Below are 23631 nucleotides of genomic sequence, written 5' to 3'. Positions count from 1 at the left end.
AAATCTGAGGAACATTTATTTTATTGGATTTTTTTTTATATATGTCATGCCCATTTCTACTTCCATATTACTACACTTCAGAGGGAAAGATTGCATTTTTCACTCAAATACAATTTTGATAACTTAAGTCGCTATACTTTTTCCTTTACACATTAGTATTTTTGCACAAAAACCTATATGAAAAATATACAAGTGCAGAAAAAAATGAGAAAATTGGTTGATCAACAAATTAAATGGCAGCTATTTTAATAATCAGTCTTTTTTTTTTCATGTAAAAATGTTTCTTGGCTCGAGCTTTGGGGAGCTTTTTAATGAAGACTTGTTTGCTTTTCTTTTAATTATTTGGGATTCATTAGATTGGTTTTAAAAGCCCAATATTATGAAAAGTCAGATTTTTAAGTCTTTTTTTCTGTTGTTATAAAGCCGGTATAGATGCTACATAAATACTGCACAGAAATGCACACAGTCCGTATTCAGACGCTGTTTTTAACGACCCGTCAGGACTTCTGCAAAGTTGTGATGTCACAACTATACTATATAAAAGATGGAAAGTGACGCTGCAGTGGCATTAGTTATTCCCTGGCTGCAATGACAGCGCAGACCTGGGAGACCTGGAAACAGAGACCAATCAGAGCAGGCTGGGCTTTTTCAAGAGGGAGGGCTTAAAGGGACGGTAGCAAAACTGGAGTATTTCAGACAGAGGGGGAATACAAGTGTGTTCAGACTTATAGTATGAGGAAAAGTAATGAGTTTTTTTAAAAGTGAAGTATGTAAACAGATTCTAGTGGAAACCAAAAATACAAGTATGGACCTGAAAATAAGCATGATATGGGACCTTTAGGACTTAAATACATTTTCATGACTGTACTTTTAGTTATGTGACATTTTCAATGCAGAACCTCTGACAGAATAATGTTACAGTGTGGTATTAGTACTTTAACTTAAGTAAAGGATCTGAATACTTATCTGAAGAGGTGTTTAAAGTGAACCTGAATTTGTAACTTTGCCTTTGTATTACAGCATAATTCAAACCGCTGATCACTCCGACTCCATGTCTATGACAAAGTGAGAAGAGTCCATTTACATCTCTGCTAAAAGTTCATATTATTCTCTTCAGCACACACATTTTGCTCAGCCGCTAACACCTTTTCCTTCTATCAGCTCATCGTCTATCACTCTCTTCTATCTGCTTCTCTCCTTAGATTTGCTCCCCAAAGGTCCAGAGGATGATGGCCATGAATATTTCACTAAACTGCATTCTCAGGTTATCAATAATAAAATGCCATATTCTTATAAATATTCTAAAAATACAGCTGGACTCTGCCTCTTCAGTGGTGTATTAAATATTCATACACATCTAGCAAACTGCTAAATCTCCCACCACAGCACACCCATATGGACATGACCGCTGGACTGTGTGCAGGTGTTTTCTCCTCTCACTTCCGCCTTTTTCTGCATGTTTGTGTCTCTATGTGTGTATTTCTGTAGCACACTGTCCTAGAGAAGCAGTCCAGTTCAGTGAAAGCCAGGAAAGTGCTAAGAGAGGTGATTCACATTGTCAACAGTCTGAATCACCACAGCCTAATACCAAAGCACTCTAACATTACAGACAGTTAGACAGACACACACGCTATCCCCAGCCCACACAGACTCTGTCATGAACACATTCTGTGTACAGACTCAATACTATCTCTTACTCAGTCTGAGGCACAAATGCGCTCTGTTTGTCTCACACACACTATTTCCCGCCCTTACCGTGGTGAGATGTCGCAGCCCTGTTGCATGAAGGCTCCCAGTGAGAACCAGAGGGAGTTGAAGATACCAAACTCATTGGGAGGTTGGTCGGTGGGGCCCAGCTCTGTTGTGCCCTCCTCCGGTTCCTCTGCATGCCATTCATATGGACTGAAGCGACTCACCTGAGCCACAGAGGGAAATAATAAGTGTATAGATTATTTAGAGGCATATGAAGACAGAAAGAGAACTACAGGTAGATCAAAAAAATACATAACAACAAAATTTATTGTAATACAGACTAAGGCAAATGAGTCGAAGGATAATTGTGTACTGTCTATTTAGGACATCTTTAAGTATCTATTACCATCACAAATAGTTCATCCAGTAAAAACTGCCAAGAAAAGAAGTCTATCTATATCATTAAAATTGACAAAATGGACTTCTGATCAGCAGGAAATTCGTCCAAAAAGGATCTACATGGCCAAAAAGCACCATGTGCTGTAGCCCACTAGTTGAGAAATATTTTTAGCTTGTGAGCCAAATAAGAGATCTGTTCTTTCATCCCTAAAGCTTTAAAAATTCCTCAAACTGCTATAGCCCTGCAATCCAACTCAAGTGCTGACACTCACCAAAAACAGCACAACACTGACTCCAATGTAAGCGAACACTATACACATCCAGATCTCGTAGGCCAGCGGGTCCAGGAAAGAGAAAACACCTGGTTTAGACTTCTGGGGCTTCTTGATCATGATGGAGATTCCCAGAGACATAAAGGGCTTGGAGAAGTCGATCACCTCCTCTCTCACTAGAGTGATGGTCAGTGGGGCCACAGCAATTTCTGCTTTCTATAAAGAGAGGTCGGGGAGAATAGTGTTTAGTTTGGAGGTAGTTAATGTGCAGACACTTCATGTAGAGCAGGAGAGTGATGGAGAGCAGAAATTCATTGTGAGCTCCTTTTTCTGCAGGGGGCAAAGATAAAGGAAGGAGAAATAAAAACTGAAACACAAGGGGCAGGTGAAGTAGAAAAGCACAGTAAAATATCTTAAGAGTTTGAAGCAGAAGCAACATAAGGATGGGAGTAAAAGAAATAAGCAAGGCAAAGAGAGAGACATGGGAGGAAAAAGAGTTGAAGGAGACAGGGAAGATAGAGGGAAAACCAGCAGAATGACAGAGGAGTAATTCATATGTAGGCATGAAAGTGGCACTGGCAGAATATAAATAAGTCTGCAAGGTCTCACACACATTTACATGCATGTGCACGCACACGCAAAATCTGTAGTCAAAAACATTATTCATTCAGCACACTGAGTATCTGTTTCTGAGGAGCGGCGTGTGTCTAAACAACGTCTGCAGTCTTAACTGAGAAAGAGGCTGCAATAACAGCATATCAAATGACAAGTGTTCCTTTGCTGCCAGGAGTGAGGATGTTACAATGTGAGGTGAATAGACAGCAAAAGAAAGACAAGGAAGTCAGAAGTGATATGGAAACAGAACAGGGGATGAGAGGGCAGAGGAATATCAAAAACTCAAAATGCAATTCAGACAGGGAAATGAAATAAATTAGAGGAAGAAAGCAGGTGATGCAACATAAAAAGGAAAGGAGAAGAAAGTCACAAAGATGAACAGGAAGGACATAAAGCCATAACATAGAGGACTTCTCTACATGGCAGAAGAGTCATCAGAAATGACTGAAAGTATTTGGAACAAATCAAACCTGATTAGTCAACGCAGCGGTTCCGCTGTGTCACCTTCCACTATATGGTTTCTGGAGGATAATTAATTCTGTTGCCGTTCTGCAGCAAACGTCTCCACTTTCACTCTTCCGTAAAGTGACGACTGGCATTGTCTCCTGCATGCTGATAAAGTTTGCATCAAGACGCCAATGTGATATCTGAGACTGTGCATAGGCGTCAACGGCATAATTAGCCGACTTGCTAAATTCACAAGAAATAAGTGAACCTTAGCAACAGACGCAGCATTTTTCCAGCTCTGCAGGAAAATGACATGGTAACTAAAGAGATGCAGAGCTTGAGACAAGTTTATGTGCAGCATGAGCGTTATTTTGAGCATTCCTCAGCTGCTGCGTGGTGGCCTGCGAAGGGGTCATAATAGCAGCAGGAGTACATAGAATGCATTGTAACAATCTTGCAGTATAATAAGATCATAATGTTGAAGTTATGTTAACTCTGTGCCAGGGGAATGTCGATTCAACATAGTTTTTCTGATGTCATAATTTGTAATGTTGTATTAGATTACAGAACAGTACACTGTAAGTTTAACATGTTTTACTCTCCTACCCTGTGTATATAGTACCCTGCATTGTCCTTCTGAGGTATTTGAACCTTTGATGCTAAAAGTAGTATACTGCATTAAATTGAAACGAGGTTTGCAGCACACTCATGAAATAAATTGGCCTCAATAATTATGAGGTACTATGTCAAATAAATAAATTAACTGATTAATCTGTAAAGGCTCATTTATACCACTTTTATGTATGAAAATAGATACATCCGTGTATCGCGGAGGGCCCAGGGAGTGCAGTGTCAAGTGTGAGGTCTTAAACTCTATGGGACATATACCAGAAATATACACTATGTAATGTGTTGAGATGGGACCACTTATTACATCACAGCTCGCTGTCTGATGCTCGCTACAGTATATTTAAGAAAAGATGCAGAAAGAGAGACCAGAGATGAGACATTATAGTAAGCTCAAAACATTTTAAACTTACCCCATATACAAGCTCTCCCACCATGCCGTTCCATATCTTCGTCTCTGGATCTCTGGCTCCATACTTCCCATCCGGTACGATGGAGATCTTGTATTTGATTCCAATGTGTTTGGCAATCTCAGAGGCCAAGTCCACACAGTATCCCTCATACTGGTCGTTGCCTTCATAGAGTTCCCAGTTCTTCTTCAGCATCACATAGGGACCCTCCTACAAAACCAGCATAGGAGGAGAAAGACACAACTGTTTGCGGGAACATGACAGTAGCAATTATTACAGGAAGGAAAATGAAAACTCATCAAGAACAGCCAGCAGGTTGTAAACATTGTAGAGGGGAGAAAATACATACTGCACAAAGAAAAATGACACCAAGGAAAATTATTCCTGCTAAAAAAAGTATAGGTACATAGATTTTCAGAATCAACTTATATTAGTTTTTACAAAGGGCTCTGCTCTATAAAATATACCATCACAATGTAGCAGACAGAATTCAATTTTGGTTTGACAAATTAAACTGGAAACCAGCTTCATAACATTAAGACTCTGAAATGTATGCACACCATTATTATGAGATGGATTTAACTGTATATTTAAGACAGGGAAGGTAAACTGAAAGTCACTAACATTTTTATGATGATTTCAATCAAATCGCCACAATAAAAGTTGACATTGCACATTTCTGTAAACCCAGATATGTAACATTTGTCACTATTATGTACCAGCAACATGTAGTTTTGTTTAGGCACTCAAACTACCTGGTTCTGGTTGGGAAAAGATCATGTTTTGGCTTAAAATACTCAGTTTGAATGCAACAATTTTGACTGGAAACCCTGTATGTCTCGGTAAAAAACAACCAGTTTTGTTTATCGTACTCAAAACTAAGTTACTTTAGAAACAATGATATAATATGCATGAAACATAGAAATGTAACATATCTGTGGTTTGCAGAAATGTAAAATCCCATCTTTCTTGTCTGGCAACTGAGCTGGTAGATCTAAAAATCTTACAGACAAACCATCTTGTCACGAAAATACGGCAGCCACCCAAAACTTAATAAAAATATTTAAAAAAAACAAAACAAAAATGTGATTAATAAAAATGGGGAAAATATTAGAGGTGTATTTTTTTTAAGCCATCACTGAGGCATTTTTAATCTTGTGTTTCCTATTTCTAGTGCCTCGTTTTATGCCTTCATCTGACTCTACAAGCCCCCGCTGGGACCTGCACCTGACTCAGTGCAACACTAATGCTGAGAGGAGAGAAATGTAAAAGAGAGAGGAAAAATACAGGGAAAGAGAAGAAAAAGAGAGGGAGACTGCTGCTTTGGTAATGTGTCGTAAGAGGTGGCATGATTTCTGTGCATGCAGTAAACAAAGATGAAAGCAGGGTGGGAATTTAATGTCGTCTAGTGAGATGGTGGATGTACTAGGAGTGATGCACACACAAACACGGTCACAAAGAAGCACACACACATATTCACAACACCTACGTAGGATATCCACAGAGAAAAGAAACGCACACACAGTCTTCTGAGTGACAGCGCATCCATCAGGAGCAGTGAGTTATGGTATTATGCCTGAGGCTGCTCACCCTGTAATCCAACTGAAACCAAGCCTATTAAAATGCTATCAAACCCTTTTTAATCAAAGACTAATCTCATCTAATTAATCAGACAGGCTTTTATAACATTCAACACTCCCAAGCCATGAGACGGTTTATGAAGATCATAAAACACAATAAAAGATGATAACATATTTTGGATTCAATTCGTCATCCAGGAAATTGATTCATGTTGAAAACAAGTACAGTTTAATCAGAGGATTTAAGGCTGAGATGTTTTAAAAGGGGTCAAATGAGTAGTAAAATCACTCCGACACAGATTTGGAGAGAATGATCTGCAATCCGGGAAACTGATTTACATTGCAAGTAAGTCTAGATCAAAGGAAGGCAGGCAAAGTCTAAAAATCTAACAATGAAAAATGAACTATACAAATAAAACCTACAAAGGGAAACTAGATTTATAAATCAATCATGTTTCTTTTCAGTAAACAAAGAACTTGAAATAAACTGGTTTACTTGTGTACTTGTGCATGACTGAAAAAACTGTAAAATATGGCTATTTCTATGGCCTTACATGTATGCAGATGTAAAGATGATTCAGTCTTAAAGAAGGTTAGCATGCTAACACACTTAAGGAAATACTTCCCCCCTCCAAATGACTATTTATATATACCTCTAATACTCAACCCATTTTACACTGAATTTGTGAAGAAAACTTTGTTTTGCAAGCAAATTCAAGTTTTAGGAGTCCGCATTTAACAACAGCAAACCTAAATCAAAATATCCCTTTACAAACTCTCACACAGCTTGTGCAGTAAAATCCAAGTCTCGTATATCCATTTGAATGCTCAGTGCATTCACACACACAGCACTTTCCAACCAGAAACTGAACTTACAGTGAATCTTATCTATGCTCTCTTCAAATCCAGACTCAAACAGTAATTTTACATTGCTAAAAACAGGAGCTGCTGGTCTAGTGCTGCCTCCATCAGGTATTTTGTGTTACTGTGGGACTTTTGAATCCAAACTAACTCTAAACCACCAAAGTCAATTTTTTTTTCTCACACAATTGTACAAACAAACTAACTGACAGAGGCAGCGGTAGACCAGCAGCTCCTGTGTCCATAAAATTACTGTGTCTGTCTGGCTTTGAAGAGCACAGAAAAGCTTCACTTTCAGGTCAGTTTCCTGTCAGAAAGAGCTGTCTGTTCGGGAAGTAATGAGCATAAGATTTAATAAATAAGACTTTGAATTTACTGAACAAGTTGTGTGCAAATTTGTCAATTGATGTTTTTATACAGGCAAGCAATAAAACATTTCCTGTCTGAATTCAACGTAACACGGGGCGAGTAAAAACATTTACAAATAATTTGGGGGCTCAAGCATTCCTTTACCTTATATGGCGAACACTGTAAACATCTGCCAAACATCAACATGCTATTATTGACATTGTGAGCATGTTAGCGTACTGTTGACTCTTCCTATTTTTTAATTCAGAGAGTGAAGTCATCATTAATTTAATTTTTTTCTGTTAAATGGTTTGAGAGTTTGTAAATATACTGCTAAGCTACAATTCCAGCACGTTTAAAAAATATTTGCGATGTACATGTCTGTTTCTTTGTGACTAAACAAATAGCGACAAAAACAAAACAAATAATCATTTGAAAAGTTGAGGAACAAACACTAAAACAAAACAAAAAAAATACCCCGAGCATTGCTTTATCTCATTTCTTACAAACCGTTCTTCAGTCATTAGTACAAGATTTGTTAAAACAAAACACATTTCTTCCAAAACCAAGCACACAAATGAGACACTTTACCCTTTTATCATCGATATCATCATCATCAAATACAAACATTTGCCCCGTTGTGTTCAATGTCAGAACATTATCCAAAAAATGTCATTATCAGGGACATTAGCAAGTCCCTGGGCGCTCATTTCATTGACTCAACATGAATCATAATGTTAATAAACAGAAAAACAGTTTCAAGTAAATTCCCTGTTGTAGATAAACATAGCCAGGAGGATTGCTTTGTTCTGTAGCAATGAAGATGTGAGCTGAAGATCATATTTTAAAGGACCAGTATGTAAATACCATTTAACATCTAATTTCCAGTTTTCACAATCACCTTGCTGTGCTTTTTTCATTTGAACTTTTATTGTTTTACATCATAAACTTAATGACTCATAACCTGGTGTGATATTGTCCTGATACCAACCAGATAGTATTGATAAAAATGTGGCGCTGCAGTTTGCATGGAAACATGTTCTTAAAGGATTATTTTGGGAATAATATATTGCCTGAAATATTTGCTACATGCTTATATCACAATAAGTACATATGAACAATAAGACAAAGTTTAAAGTAGAAATGTTCTACAAACTGCATACACTAGCATAGACCTGAAAACGTCAATAAGGGAATATTTAGGTCAGTTCATTTTCAAGCAAGCAGAATGAAGAAGAATGAATGATAATAATGTTGTGACCAGATGGACATGATTATGGTGATTAAAGCGCTGTAGTACTTGTTTTGGATACACTCTGACACAAATTCAAGAATCTGGAACCACTGAAATGGAAACTTTTGGCAAACTTTATACAGAGATTATTATCTGTTCATTAACTGGACACAAAGGATCAACATTTCATAGTAATCTCATTCACTGTTAGATAATTAATTAATTAAGCTTTTTTTTATCCAGAGATACAAAGGAATTTTTTACACTAACAGACTGAATGTTTGGTTCAATGGCTTTCTTGTTGAGAGTCAGATGACAAGATTGATGCTACTCTCATATCTGCCCATTAAATATACTACAGCAGAGAGGCGATAAGCTTAGAGTAGTGCAATTACTGGAGTCTTGTTGGCTCAGTGACATAGCATGCAACCAGCTGGCCCTTCAGGAAGTCATCACTCTTGGTCAAAAAATAGTCCACCACGAAACACCTGATGTCACCTCCCTCTTTGGTTTTCGTAGGGATTAAACAACTGAGATGTAATCACAGACCTTATAAATAATGGATGTATCTACTGCGATGTCACCCACTGGTTTGTGAACACCCATTGTGAAGCCATGGGTTTAGCATTTCTGCCATTGTTATCGTGGTTTGTTGGAGCCAGAAATGACCATATTTGTATGAGAGGGTAGAGCTGTGGAGGAGTGAAGGGTAGATGTGACTCATAGAGTGAAGCAAAGCCTTGCAGACAGCCTGTCACTCAAGCGGCTCCGCCCTTAAATATGTGCAACTTTGGGCCTTAATAAAATTTAAACAGGTGAGATTAAAAAAACTCCCCCGTAAAAGCTGTCACAGGTTTTAAAATGAGCTGGATCAAAAGTGTTTTGTACCAAGCTGTGAAGATGTTTATTTCTGCTGTAAATTTGGGTATTTCACATGGGGGTCTATACTATGGTGTGGAGCCAACCTCAAGTAGCCATTAGAGGAACTGCATTGACTTAATTGTTTTTTGCCTGAGAGGTTGCCTATTTCACATATATGTTATTTAGTGAGCTGGTAGGCAGATTTGTTTTCTTCAATTTACCTTAGAGCAAAACTATTTCCTGCTGCTTGCAGTCTTCATGCTAAGCTAAGGTAATTGACTCTTGGCTCCAGCTACATCAAAAGGACAGACGTGAGAGCAGTATTGATCTCGTCATTGAATCCTCAGTAAGAAAGCAAATAAGCACATTTTTCCAAAATGTCAAACTATTCCTTTAAATGCATTTATTTGGAGCGCTTATTTTTGGCAGAATGTCTCACATCAGAAGATAGTCTGAAGGCTTTTTTCATCACTTTTCATCTTAAATCATTAAATCTCAAGGAGAATAATTTACTTAATGTGTGTTAACAAGGAGTAGAGACCATCTGCCTGCTCCATCAAATAATCATGCGGTGTATCATGTTAGAAGGTCAAGTGTTTAAAATCAGAGTGGGCTACTTTGTTGAGTTAAATTAGTTTCATGTAAGCAACTAAACAGACAGACACACACACACACACACACACACACACACACACACACACACACACACACACACACACACACACACAGATACACACACAGCAGTGGGAGCTCTGCCAACAGTAGCACAATTTCACTCTTAAGCCTCCTTAAGGTTCGTTATCAGTTTGCCCCAGACACTTTTGTCTTGGTGTGAAGGTAATAATGCCAGTGCTGTGTGCTTGTATGTGTGCTAGATAATAGTGCATGAATTCTGCATCATGTTTGGGTGTTGCATGTAGCGTCATGAATTGGGGTACGGCAAGAAGGTGTGAAGAGGGGAGAAAAAAGGGGGAAATAGGAGCAAAGATCGGGAGGTTGAAAGGAAAAGAAAGGGAGGCCATGGTAAGGAGAAACAGGAGGAAATGCAGATGTAGAGAAGGATGTGGGGTGTGTCGGCTGCATGAAACTACAGAAGAAAGATGAAGGAGCAGATCAGAATGAAAACAGAGATAGCTACGGGGAGAATAGAGGATAGATAAGAAGAGAAAAAGGGAAAGTGTGAAGGAGAGATAAAGGGAAAGAGAGAATATGACAATGTGAAAAATGTAGAGGAAAAGAAGCGGAAAGCAAGAGAGGGGAAGGGCTGAAATGACAGACATAAAGAGGGAAAACGGGTGGGCGAAAGAGGGAGAACAGCTTTGTAGAAGCAAATGGTTAGTGCTGATAAGACATGAAACACTTCACACTGGAGCCAAAAAGGCAGACAGGACTTGCTATGTAAGCCAGTTAGCCAGCCAGCAAAAAAACAGGCATCCAACTGTACAGTCACCTAACTGTGCAGTCATTAGAGCCAGTTCAGCATTTAAATTCCAGACTTGCACCTAACAAATTAGCCAACCACTGAGACATTTAATCAGCCTGCGAGCCATCCACTCAGATCGCCAAAGCAGCAAGCCAGGCGAGTCAGTTAGTCACAGCCTGTTTCAGTCAGTCAATTGGTCATTCGGTTCATTCATTCATTAATTACTGCAATTATAGTGCATTATCATCTATTCTGTCTCATATCTGGCCAGTGAGTCAGCATGATCTTGCAGCCATTCAGTCATAAAGAGAGCAAGGCAGTTGAGCGGTCAGTCAGTCGACCAGTAAACAAGGGACCAAGTCTGTTAGACACAGCAGCAGTTGGTCAGTCACCGAGTCAGTTTAAAAGCTTTTCACACTAAGTCAGCAGCAGCACAGACAGTCAGCTGCCGAGTAATTCCATCCACCAGGTAACTAACCAGCCAGCCGAAAAAAAAAATCTTGTTGTGGGTCTAGTCAACCATCACCCCCTCAGTCCATCAGCCAGTCAAGCAGCAGCTCCAAGACTTTTTGTTAGACACTATTTTTGGTTGAACTTCCAAAGCCAACATTTTCAGAATCTTGCATATTTTGTCTTCTGTTTATGCAATTTGACCAATTTTATACAATTACATAAATAATGTCCCTCCTTAATGTCAATTCTTGATCTTTGGCTCTATGTACGAGTGCCCTGCATCCTGATAAGGAGCCTCATGGGATAAGAACATTGTCCTTTCATTCATAAACACACTGGAAGTTTAACAGTAAGTAGACGGTACAGTGTTTTTATAGGTCTGTGTGATACACCTTGTGATAATTTATTCATCATAAAAAATACATTTAAATAAGTATTTCACCAATATCAAGAGGGTGCTGTAGAAAGATGTAAATACTTTTGAAATTGGTGCTACATGACCACAGAAAACTGAGGAAAAGGGCTGTACCATTGCCTTTTGCTTAAAATTTAAAAAACCTGCAACTATCAGAATCCACTGCACCACACCAGACCTATAAATGCTCCCGCTGGTGGGTGGCATAAGGTCACCTCATCCTACGACACAATGGTGGCTGGTCAGGTCTCAAATTTCAGTAAATGGTTAACTAAAACATGTTTCTGAAAACATTTGAGGCGAGGATATTATCTAGCACACATACAAGTAACTTAATCTTGGTTTATATTTCATCAGTGCTGCTTAGTTTTACCATTTGATCAGAGTTTTATTTGGCCTCCATTTTCACTGTTCAGGAAGCAGTATGGTGCCCCCTTCCTGTTCACAAAGTCTGGCTATTACAGCAAAACAGCATGAATATATGTTTATGAAAACATTTTAGGTTTAACAGGCAGTGCAGTTACATAATATTGATTGTCTTTCTATCAGCACTGTCTAGTTTTACCATTTGATCGGGTTTCAGTCCAAGTTTGATAGAGAGACGTGGGTCTGTCTCTTGATCTGCTTCTACACTCTTTGTGTCTGCGGTAGTAACATGGGTGGTCGGAAATACTAAAATGCAGTAATGCAGTCTGTAGGGAGTTTGGTGTGGGGGGACGAGGGATATCTAGGCACTAATAGATGGAGGGACGTTTACCACAGTTCATTTACACATACAACCCACATTGCATTAATACAAAGATATTGGAAAATTGCCAAATTATCCCTTTGAAGGCAAAGTTCATTGATTAGAAATCAGGAAATATTTTATAATGTAATATAATATTAAAGCCAATCAAAGATATAAATCAGTAAAGGTGCATTTTGTATGCTGTGGGCAACTAAGATCAAAGCAGAAGCAAGAGATTGTCATATCCTAAGGGACTATGGTAACAATGCAGTAAGTGAACGCTATTAAAGGCAAATGCCAACAAGCTTAACAATCAGTTCCCATCAATGCACTTTGCTAAAATACTAGTGTGAAAGTTGCAACACAGACAAGTTAAAACAATTGGCATCATTTCAGTGTAGTATGGGGATCTCTCTGCTTCAGACAAGTACCCCAGTACCTTTCCATTTAGGTGTAACGCTCTCACTGGAACTGAAATGCAGAAGGGGAAAGTTGACTGAGTAAGCATGACTGAGTAGATTTACAGAGCGACGGAGCAGAAAGATGAAGATAGAGGAAGAGCGGTATCAAGAGGTGAGGGCTGCACGATGCACTACTGACACAAAGATCTGTCCACGTATCACTCTCTGTCGAAAACAAAAGGCAAAAGATGCAGAAATAAATAGACATTTTGGTGAGATAATTTTTTCAGTAGTGTATCGGGGAAAGTAGTGGTGATTTCTGGTGTCCTCAAGAGGAGTGAAAAGAATCTGAATTAACAGGGCTGTCTGATGGTCTGGTGATTTTGTGCGGCCAAATGTAAAATCTTGACAGTGGCCACAGAATCCCTCGCAGAGCTCTCATCCAAATGTATGTTTTTGTCATGAGAGGAAGACAGGAGCACAGCGAGCAAGGCATCCCAGTGCCTCACAGGCTCAACACATAGTGGCCTTGAATTGCCTTCTCATTTTTTTCAGTCCCGCTTTTCCATTTAATTCATGTTAATAAAGGGCAAGACATCATATCCAAAGAAAAAAAAACTTTTCAAACAAAATATTCACAGAAAGAAAAAAAACATTAAAACAAAATTAGAGCACACTGAATCATTGTACGGAGCTTTAGAGATGCTCAGTCTGTCAGTCTGTCTGTCCTTTGTCTTTCCAGAGGGTCTGCTACTCAGGTGAGTCTGTGTTTCAGTCTGTCGCTCTGGCATCAGTGTCGCAGAAGAGGCTTCCTCATCATCAGAGGCTGTAAAGAGGAGGAGGCGGCTGAGCTAACGTTAGCCAAGGCCTGCTGAGGTCACCATCCACAGAGATATATGCAGGTGAGGGGGAGGGGGCATGGAGGTAAAAATGAGGGGTGTGGGTTGAAGTGATGAGTGGAGTTTAAAAAAAACAGCGAGACACAGGAAAAGAGAGGGAGAGATGATAATGGCGTTGGAAAAGATGACAGACAGACAAGGGCAAGAAGAAATAGGGAAGGAACAGACATCGAAAAAGACATATGCAGTAATGCCAAACTCTTTTTCACATACCCATCTCTTTTACAACCACAAAAAAATTATCCAACTAGTGTAACAAGCCAAAAACAGTATAAAAACATAATATATTCATATACAAAATAGTATTTTGTCACAGAATAACAACCGGCCCTTTAATTTCAATGATTGTGTTGATGTGTGTGTGTGTTTGTCTTGGGCCTGGCTGTAGGCACAATAACACACACACACTGAAGTTTAACACATTGCCAGTTGAAGTGTGCATATCTGCAGGCGGAGCTGTCACTGGGGACATTTAGTCCAGCTGATTTCATTTTTCAGAACTCTTTCCTGCAGCATGTGCGGTTGTTTATCTCAACGCAGACCTAACTGGTTACTACCACTTCTGGCCTCTGGGGGCGCTGTAGATTTTCACTGTAATATCTAATCAACATCTTTGAACATGTGTCCATTTATAGGTATCTGTATGAGCACTAGAGCACAACTACAGATATTCTGGTCATACTTAGGAATTTGCTGGATGAAGCAACGTGGCTTGAAACAAAGTGCTGAATTGCTGAAGCTCAAGCATCTGTGGCTTGTTTTATCTCTGGGCTGAAATTAGTCTTTTGAGTTGCTTTCACTTGCATCATTTTGCATGCCCAATTGAATTAGACTGATTGCATTTACAGGAAGGGGATGGCCACCATAAAAAAGGCTGCAGATGGGTGAAGTGAAATCAAATGTAAGCAGAGGATGTGCACAAATCCACCGATTAGTCCTCCTTTATCCGTGTTTGCAGAAGAAAGAGAACTAATTATACTGGGCCGCAGACCGGTGTCTATGTGGAAGCCATTAGAGGAGACTGGACTGAGGTCACTTCTAAATGGTGATCTGAGGTCAGTTTTAGATTTGCCTGCTAATGAGACATTAGTGTAATCTTCCAGCTGGACAAGTGCCACTCCCTCCTGGCTGTGCGATGAGAGCTCTCTTCAACTCATACAGCTTTTCCTGCTCCAACCTGAACGTTAATAAAACTCCACATCACATCCACACATTGTACTTCATCCCCTGGCTTTCGACACACTGACTGTATCTTATTAGGCCACTAAGGCAAGTAAACTAGGGTTCCCACACATGTCCATGAATAAAACTTCAAAACAAATATATACAGAAGAATATATATATATATATATATATATATATATATATATATATATATATATATATATATATATATATATATTCTTTTCCAACTTGCTGAGCTTTTTTCAAACGTATCAAATTGAAACTTAATTTAACTTAATTTCAGCTAGTTGGCATACATGAAGGAAAAGACAGAAAGTGATGACAGAATAAAGAAACCGACATCATGGTAAACAAAAGGTCACAGACTGATGCATATTACAGCTATGTTATGTTGGCAGCTACAGAAAATTAATTTGACTTTATGTTATATTTCATGGAAGATTATTGTAACAATTTCATTAACCACAACAAAAAAATTATGACCTTTCCAAAATGTTCAATATTTTTACAATTTCCATGACTTTTCCAGGTTTCCCATGACCATGGGAACCCTGGTTAACAATATCTACTCTATCTTTCCTTAACAGTAATCCCCTAACCCCTTTGGTTTGTGAACCCATAAAAGAAAGCAATGTCAACAACATTCACTGAAATTTATTTTTTTCCCTTTTCTATGTTAGTAATCATCTTGTGACCATATAGATGTGTCTTGCAATTCCTCATAGGAGTCCCAGTCCCCAGCATGGGAACCAATGCACTACAAAAGCGAAGTTACATCTGTAACACATCAGTCATTAACTAGTCCTGTATAACCACCTTAAAGCTGCTTTCACACTGTGGCACGATAACCACTCTAACAACCAGCTACCTGCAAGAGCATTCCCTCAAAAAGCGCAGTATCTTTACAGTCCACGGCTATGATGTCAGGCAGATGTGTCAGCTAGCTTGTAGTTGAACAGAAATCACTGAAATTTACAATGATTTCTATATATTTGGACAAATGTGAAGTTTCAAGTTTGATGAAAATGTTATCCTCGGTCAAGTTTTTCTTCTTGTTGTCCTTATAAGTTGCTGGCACCATTTTTCTGGGTATTTGGACAGCAAAATTATCCTCTCCTCTATCTTGTCTTCTTTTTGCTTCCGCAATGCCTGCTATCTGATCAGCCAAAGCCAGGGGACAGCCACTTCATACCTCTACTGCTGTATTCAAAGCAGCTTCCCCTCTCCCGCTTCCCCTCACTGAAATGACTGGGGGCCACAAGTTAGAGCGCGGTGGTGTGAAGGCCCCATAATGCTGTATCCATCACCCTTGAGTGTTAATGAACTGTTATGCACCTGATGTTTGCACTAATATGCATTTCCAAACTTCAAGGCTCTACATGAGGCAGATGTGAGCTGGAAAATCACATGAGAGCAACATTTTGGATGAAATTAAATTGTGTGACTGGAGAAGCTGATGTGTGTTGAAGGACAACTTCACCAAACCGTAAACAACAACCAAATTATACAGGAATTAAAGCAGTCTAAAGGTACATTACCATGATTGTCGTCACCACCACTGTTCGGTTCTCCATGGCCGAGCTGTCATTGGACAGAGCGTTTTCATTCTGGACCAACACAAGTTTGTCTATGTCATTCCAGTAGCCAATCTGAGAGAAACGGAGCGAAAAGAGAGAGAGAATGACTGATAAAATAAACAAAGAAATCATCCAATCAATCATCTTTATAGCTTAATTCATTCACACTTATAGTAAAATACAAGATGAAATAAAACACAAATGAATTGATAAAAAGACAGGAAATGGAACTGTGAGATGAGACCAAAAAGTTAAAAAAAAAAAAAAAGAGTCAACAGAATGAGCTCACTCCAGCAGATTTCCCATTGGAACTGTAGAAGATATTGAGAGTTATTGAGTGCGAGCCAAGAACTTTCATTAAACACACATCGCTGTCGAAGGGACACTTGAGAAGCTGAAACACCGTGTTATTTTTTATTATGGGTGCTACATGTATGATTTTTTTTTCAGTAAAGAGAAATTATGAGTAGCTGCAACCGGAGCCTCATCCTCCTACTTTTGCTATCATGAAGAAGGATTATGTTCAAACTTTCCTTATTTAGTTTTATTTACACTCAGGTGGATCAGGAGCTCCTCCCCAATGCATACACCAAAAAGCTATTAAAACTCAAGCTGCAGTGGTTCAACTGGGGTTATCTAAAGATATTTAGAACTGCAGTAAGACCGTAGCCAATTAAGAATAATGAAGATAATTACACAGTCAATTAATTAATTTTTCAACAATAAACCATCACATGACATGAAACAACAAAAATGCAGCCCACATTTAATGCTACAGAATTATCCTTTAACAATGACAGTAAGCTTATGTCCTTTCAGTGGTGACTGAAGGGAACTTCCCTGCTAGTGAGTCACATTTGCTTAAATGATGAAAATATAGTGTTCAAATGCATTAGTTTTATTATTGCTTTTCAGCTCTATAGCCTGGAAATATGTCACAAAAACTGAATGGACAGGGTTTGCCGTTGTATGTTTTTGGTGTGGTTCAACCCACAAATTCAAGTACTGTTTGTTTTTGTATCTAAGCCATGAGCAGAACCTACCTTACGTGGTCCGTTGCTCTTTAATTCAAACACATCCATGGTATAGTTGATCCTCCGACCGTAGTGGTCAAACTGAATGTTCCCAGTCAGGCCCTGAATGCGCACCTGAAATTGTAGCAACAATGATAATAAGGACTGAAATAAACAAGTACAAAATACGACAGTCTTTAAAGGTGTAGTCTTAAGATTTCAGTCCAGATTGATTTATCAACAAGTGAGAACAACAGAAGAGAAACTGGTGGATCTGTTACAGTGGAGCCAAACAAAGTGTTTTCGTATGCAGTTCAACAGTCCTGATATGAAGCAGCCGCAGTAACATTAAACAGTACAGTTTATATCAATGAGGCAGTAACACTGGATTATATACATGCATCATTTCCTGTGAATTCTTTCTTTTTAGTTAGGCAATCTGACTCCAGTGCAGAAATGGCGGACTCCTCTACTAACATTAAATACTGCTCTATAGAGGGTCAATCACTGAATGTAAGTTGAGTGGCTATTGCAGAAAAATTGGTAACGGTAGTATCTATAGTATCAGAAATAGGGTTTGGTTTGGTTTTATGATATCCAACTTTTTTTTAAAATATAACATTTATATGTGAATATGAATATGATTATGATAATTAAAATATTCCAGCAAGTAAAGCAGTAAAAGTTTGTGTGGCGAGTATGTGGACTCTGGTGGTACTAAATCTAAGTCCTTTTAATTTAAAACATGAATGTGAACACTAGAACATTTTACTCTTTTTCATGCCAGCTGTTTTTCCGACTGCTTTGTGCACATTTGTTTGTGTTTGTGTGTGTGTGTGTGTGTGTGTGTGTGTGTGTGTGTGTGTGTGTGTGTGTGTTAACATCTGTCTAAGCAATTTGCAACCTGTTCAAACTGAACTATACAACATTGAAGGTGCACCAACCTGTTTGAGTGCACGCTCCATATCTATTCCCTGGTTCCAGGGAGCAGCTGGATTGGCCAGGCAGTCCCCAGCATTGCCACGACGACTGATGTCAATTTTCTGACGGCGAAGGGTGCGGAAGGCCTCGGCCATGACAAGTACGCCATCATACGTTAGAGATGAGGTATACTGAAGAATTGAGGAAAAAAAGAGAGGGGCAACAAAGAAATAAGAAAAGTAACATTACTATTTGGACTAGCATTGACAGGCAAAAAATTCCTCCTCTATGTCAGTACACATTATTAGAGAGATTAATCTTGTTATACAACTAATGCCTGTGTCAACATGTGTTTTTTCTGAGTTCCTGTGTCTCTTTTTCAATTCTTCCCAATGAGGAGAGAGTGTGCATGTGCCCCCCTAGAGAAAAAGTGTGTGTGTGTGCATTTTTGACATGCAGAAACTTTCACAACAAAGACAAAACACCCCATTTACGGAAGCAGATCTATGGGACACTGGATGTTAAGGTGAGTGTGCATTTTTCACTCCCCAGTGCCCTGCTACTAATGTCCTGCCAAAGAAAAATGCCACGCCCTTATAAAACGCACCTCAGGTAATGCAAATAATTGACGTGACAGAGGGGCATTAAAAAATTTCCTGTAAAAATTTAAGGACACCCTTTTTGGAAATGACACTGACTTTACTCAGGGTAAACAGATAAACTCTGTTATTTTCTGACCAAATAAGCTGAAGTGAATCTACACAAAACTTTTAGACTGAAATTCTGTAATTTTATCAGCATACTTAAAATAAGAGAAGCCTGGAACTGAAAATGTTAACACACAACATAGAAGAACATTTTCCAATGATCCAAACTTTGGTGTTTGGTGATAAACTGTGGCTTTTAAAGTCATATTTCCACACAGATATTCCAGTCCTGTAATTTCAAAGTTGGAAACTCCATGTAAAGAGGTTGCCCAAAAGTGCCATAAAGCAAAATCACCACAGAATTTCTCTGATATGTTTGGTGCTCAACGGCATTATGAATAAAAATCCAAATGTCTTTCAGTGATGGTTTCTCACTCTGCTGGACTCCATGATTTTAGATACACAACAAACAGTGTTGGAATAGATCCTGCATGTGATTTGCAAAGCCAAAGTAGAATCAGCTAATGTTGCAGCACAGCACCACAGCCCTATGCGATTTATTCCTAAAATCAGAACCAATGTATTTGGTAAAACAACTGTATAACTTCATTGGACATCAGCCTGTCTTAACTCCATATGAACACACCTCACTAGTATGCAAATGTGCTGACCTGTGTCTCGATCTGTTTCCCCGCTTTTATGACTTCCACAGTTAACCCCACAAATCAACATCACTGTAAATGTTACATCGCCGTAAAGGTGCCAGTTTTAGACAGGCTTATGGTTTCACATACAGTCACTGGGCCATTTAAGTCATGTTAAAACATGTTTAAATGAAATTGTAAATCTGTTAATTGAATTCAGTTTTTACGGAATACTCCTCGATGATGAATTTTAGATTCCCGAGATTTATAAATGTGGTTTCAGCACATTCTAAAACAGGATAAGGCACTTTAAAAGTGACTGAGACTAAATAAAAAAAATCATTTAAGAAACCTTTGAAACTAGACAGTGAGTAAGAAAAAGAAAAAGGCAAAGAGATTACCAGTATCTGTTCTCTAATGAAACTCCTAAAAGTAGTGGTGATCTTGACAGATTGTTTGACAAATTCATTATAGGTAAGACACAACGCAGCGGGGAACAGCACCACACACTCAGCAGTAACAAACCCACCCAGCCCACACACAGACACACACAGCGCCACACAGACAGAAGCAGTCAAACACACAGCAGGCTGCCTTTACATCACAGCTGAAACGAGTGGTGAGACGAAAATGGGAGGAAGGAGGGTAGTCGGCTGAAAGACTCTGCCGATGCTCTCTACGCCTCTGCAGGTAGTTTACTATTTTACTGACATTCCTTGATTTGCATCCCACAAGGCATGTTTTTAGAAGGCTGCACAACCATGTCATCCTCCTTTCATCTCTCCTCTTTGAAACTAAAGAAGCCTTTAGGCCTGCGACTGACATATGAGAACCATAGAATCCAAATCAAGGAGAAAACAGCAACAAAACTGAGCCAATGAGCATACTGTTTCTGTCACAGAGAGGACAGAAATATCTTCGGGACACATAAGAAACAGCATTGGCTCTTAGAAACTCTTAATTCTGGATAATATATCTGGGATCAGTTCAAAGCTCCAAGTTCTGCTAAAATCAAACCAAATCAAAACAGATTTCATTGATTGATTGTATTCTCAAATGGGATAAAAGCCTAACACAAGTTTACCCTACCATTCTGTATCAAACCAGATTTAAGAGCAGATTTATCAATGATGTATGAAATAAAAGAATGCATGTACCACTTCTCACACAGGGGCTAATATACATAAAAAATGCATGCAGTGAATGTAGAATGTGCATGTCTGTATCTTTGCTTTACAACACATGTTGAAAGTCTTTTATGAGCAAACTGACTTGAGTGAGATAAAGCAATGTCGCAAGCATAGGGAGTTCGTGTTAAAATGTTTTTATTTATTCATTCATTTATCTATTTTTATGGATGGCAATGTCTGTTGTTGCTCCATAAATCTGGTCCAGACTGACGTAGTTTAACAAATATTGAACAGAATGTCATGAAATTTGGTTCAGATATTTATGTCCCCCTCAGGATGAATTGTAAAAACTTCAGTATCTAACTGCATCATCAGGTCAGTATTTGACTTTTTCTGGGTCTTTGTCGTATGGCCAAATACCTGCAAAACTAATGACATTCTCAAAGTAATACTGCTTTTTCTAAGCCTTACTGAGCTGCTAGTGTGGCTATAGACAGTCAGGGCCTTATCTCACAACCTGCGCAAAGTGGCACACAGCGCAGAGCAACTGTCATTGGTAGTTTCAGTGCAGTGCAGTTGTCACTTTCACAGCCAGCATCCACATTGTGTGAGTAGCAAATGTACTTGCGCTTATCTGTGCACCCATGTGCATGTAGGTCTTAAAATGAGGTGTGGCCAGGCGCATTGCTGGCATATTGCTTTTTTGTGGTAACAGAAAGTGATCGCACCATTAATCGATAAATAGCTGGTCTTAAGATAATGGCATAATATTTTCCTGTTTATAGGCGCATTACTCAGATAGTAAGATGTGTTTACATCGGCTGGTTCAAAATGCTCATACACCCTGTTTCCTACACACATACAGACAAATGGATAGGTTGCAGATGGGTGAAATATAATGACATAGGGACCTTTCAGCTACCTATATAATGCCGCTACCAGGGTATCATACTGCCACGAAAGGTGGCTTTTGATGTTGGTATGTTACACTGAAATCACTAGCAAAGTGGCAGTATTTGACAACTTTGGAATGAGAGCGGGCTGTACCCTTGCATGTGTGTGGTGTTAGAACTTACATCTCAACTATCAGTTTGCCAATGGATTGTTTGGATCGACAAATATAGAACAAAATTAAGATTAAATTAAAGACTGCTCACTTTTCCAATTTGCATAATATGTCACGTAAATAGTAAAATGAGAGATGATCATCTGATCATTTGAATTCATTTTCAGCCCAAAACGCACCTATGATTAATTAAGGTATATAATACAACCACTTTGCCCCTGCACCTTACTTATCTTTAACTAACAAAATGTATTTAGACATGTCCTAACTCAACTTGTTCTGTGCATAGATTGCTAAATTAGTCCCATACTCATGTTTTTATTGAAATTACAGTAGGGCCTCAAGCATGTTATATATAATGAAAATATGGAGTTATGATATTAGCATCCACATCATGAAGCACTATATGAACACTGAATGTAATGTAGTAATGTAATCAATCATCGGGCTGTTATGACTAACAGCATCACATTAAGGAAGAAAAGAAAATGTGCCACCATTTGAGAACAATGCCAGTGTCACGCTAAGCATACTCTGATTTGTGCAGTTTAAAAAAAGTTTAATAGGGACATGTCATCATTGTTTTATGGATAACTGTGTGAGTGGCTGTTTACCTCATGCATGTGTGTAGCTAAACAGGGCAACATATAAATGTGCAGTATTTAATCAATCCAGGGCAAAGACTGTGCACACGTGCTTTTAATGCTATTAGACTGTACCTCAGGGAACATAACATAGCAAAGGCTGGGCTAATGACAAATTGAAAAACACAAAGCTCTTTCATTATTTTTTTGTTGTCAAATGAGATGAGAAATTGAAATTACAAATTAAGAGAGTATCCTTAAACCATTTGGATGCACATGTTTAATTTAGAAAATGAGCTTAACATTGCTGTCTGGCAAACATTTAAGTCTTTACACATGGGCAAATATTGATAAAGGCAGCCCCATTATCTGTTAAATATGCTATCACAGATGCTCTTATTATCACGTATTCATATTCAGATCATGCAATTAGGGGAAGCATGTTGAAAAAAAAACGACAGAAAAGGCTCCAAAAGAGGCTGTAACCTGGAGAGGATGTGTGTGATAGTTAGCATTGTGGCTGAATTTTTATGAAGTTAATATATTTCTTTGCCAGGTCACTGATCATTTTCATTACACTTCAACAAAATCTCCAGGTACACCAGAGCTCATTTCAAGGCACAGCAGCTGAGAATCACTGGATTAAGAGATTTTGATTGATGGCCAAAAGCAGCTAGCTCAAAATTGAGTCTCCAATGTGAAAGGGACATGTCCCTATAGTGCTTTTCATGCTGCACATTATTAGACCAGAGTTCTACTTGGCTCCAGGCTACAAGTTGGCCCAGGGCTAACTGAGCTCAGTTTTCTACACAGCACCAATTAGCCTGGAGCAATTTGGAAGCATCTGTTATCACCAGAGATATCTGGTTTTGTGTTATTGTGTTAAATCATTAAAATTGTGTTTTCTTGTTTGCAAAAGGCACAACTAAAACATTGTGGGGATTTTTTATTTGCAAAAGGCACAACTAAAACACTAGTTTGGGAAGAGGGAAGATAACTTTTGAGTGGACTCAATTTAGTTGTGTGTAATCTAAAGTCCATCTGTCACAAACATAGATAACATAGACAACCCCCCCCCCCAAAAAAAAATAACCATTTGTATATTAATCATTCACCCTGTGTTAAGTTGAATTTGTGAAGAAAACTTTGTTTTCTTGCATGTATCCCTGGTTAGTGAAGAATCCAAAAACGGAGAAA

General features: G+C 38.7%; 1 protein-coding gene across 5 annotated transcripts in view; it reads right to left on the bottom strand.

Annotated features, from left to right (window-relative positions):
* gria4a (glutamate receptor, ionotropic, AMPA 4a) overlaps window positions 1-23631 on the bottom strand; it is a 127185-nt gene that overhangs the window by 39107 nt on the left and 64447 nt on the right. For all 5 annotated transcript variants that reach the window (XM_088078863.1, XM_088078864.1, XM_042486326.2 and 2 more), the window contains exons 8-13: window positions 18387-18554; window positions 17473-17577; window positions 16391-16501; window positions 4466-4672; window positions 2364-2579; window positions 1756-1916 (exon numbers count right to left, since the gene is read on the bottom strand). In XM_088078863.1, coding sequence (XP_087934989.1) covers window positions 1756-1916; window positions 2364-2579; window positions 4466-4672; window positions 16391-16501; window positions 17473-17577; window positions 18387-18554 — 968 coding nt within the window. The remainder of the gene's footprint in view (window positions 1-1755; window positions 1917-2363; window positions 2580-4465; window positions 4673-16390; window positions 16502-17472; window positions 17578-18386; window positions 18555-23631) is intronic.

The sequence above is a fragment of the Plectropomus leopardus genome, chromosome 6, assembly GCF_026936395.1.
Source record: "Plectropomus leopardus strain MGB_pleo_1.0 chromosome 6, ASM2693639v1, whole genome shotgun sequence".
Lineage (NCBI taxonomy): Eukaryota > Metazoa > Chordata > Actinopteri > Perciformes > Serranidae > Plectropomus > Plectropomus leopardus.
This window is presented reverse-complemented; position numbering and strand designations above follow the sequence as displayed.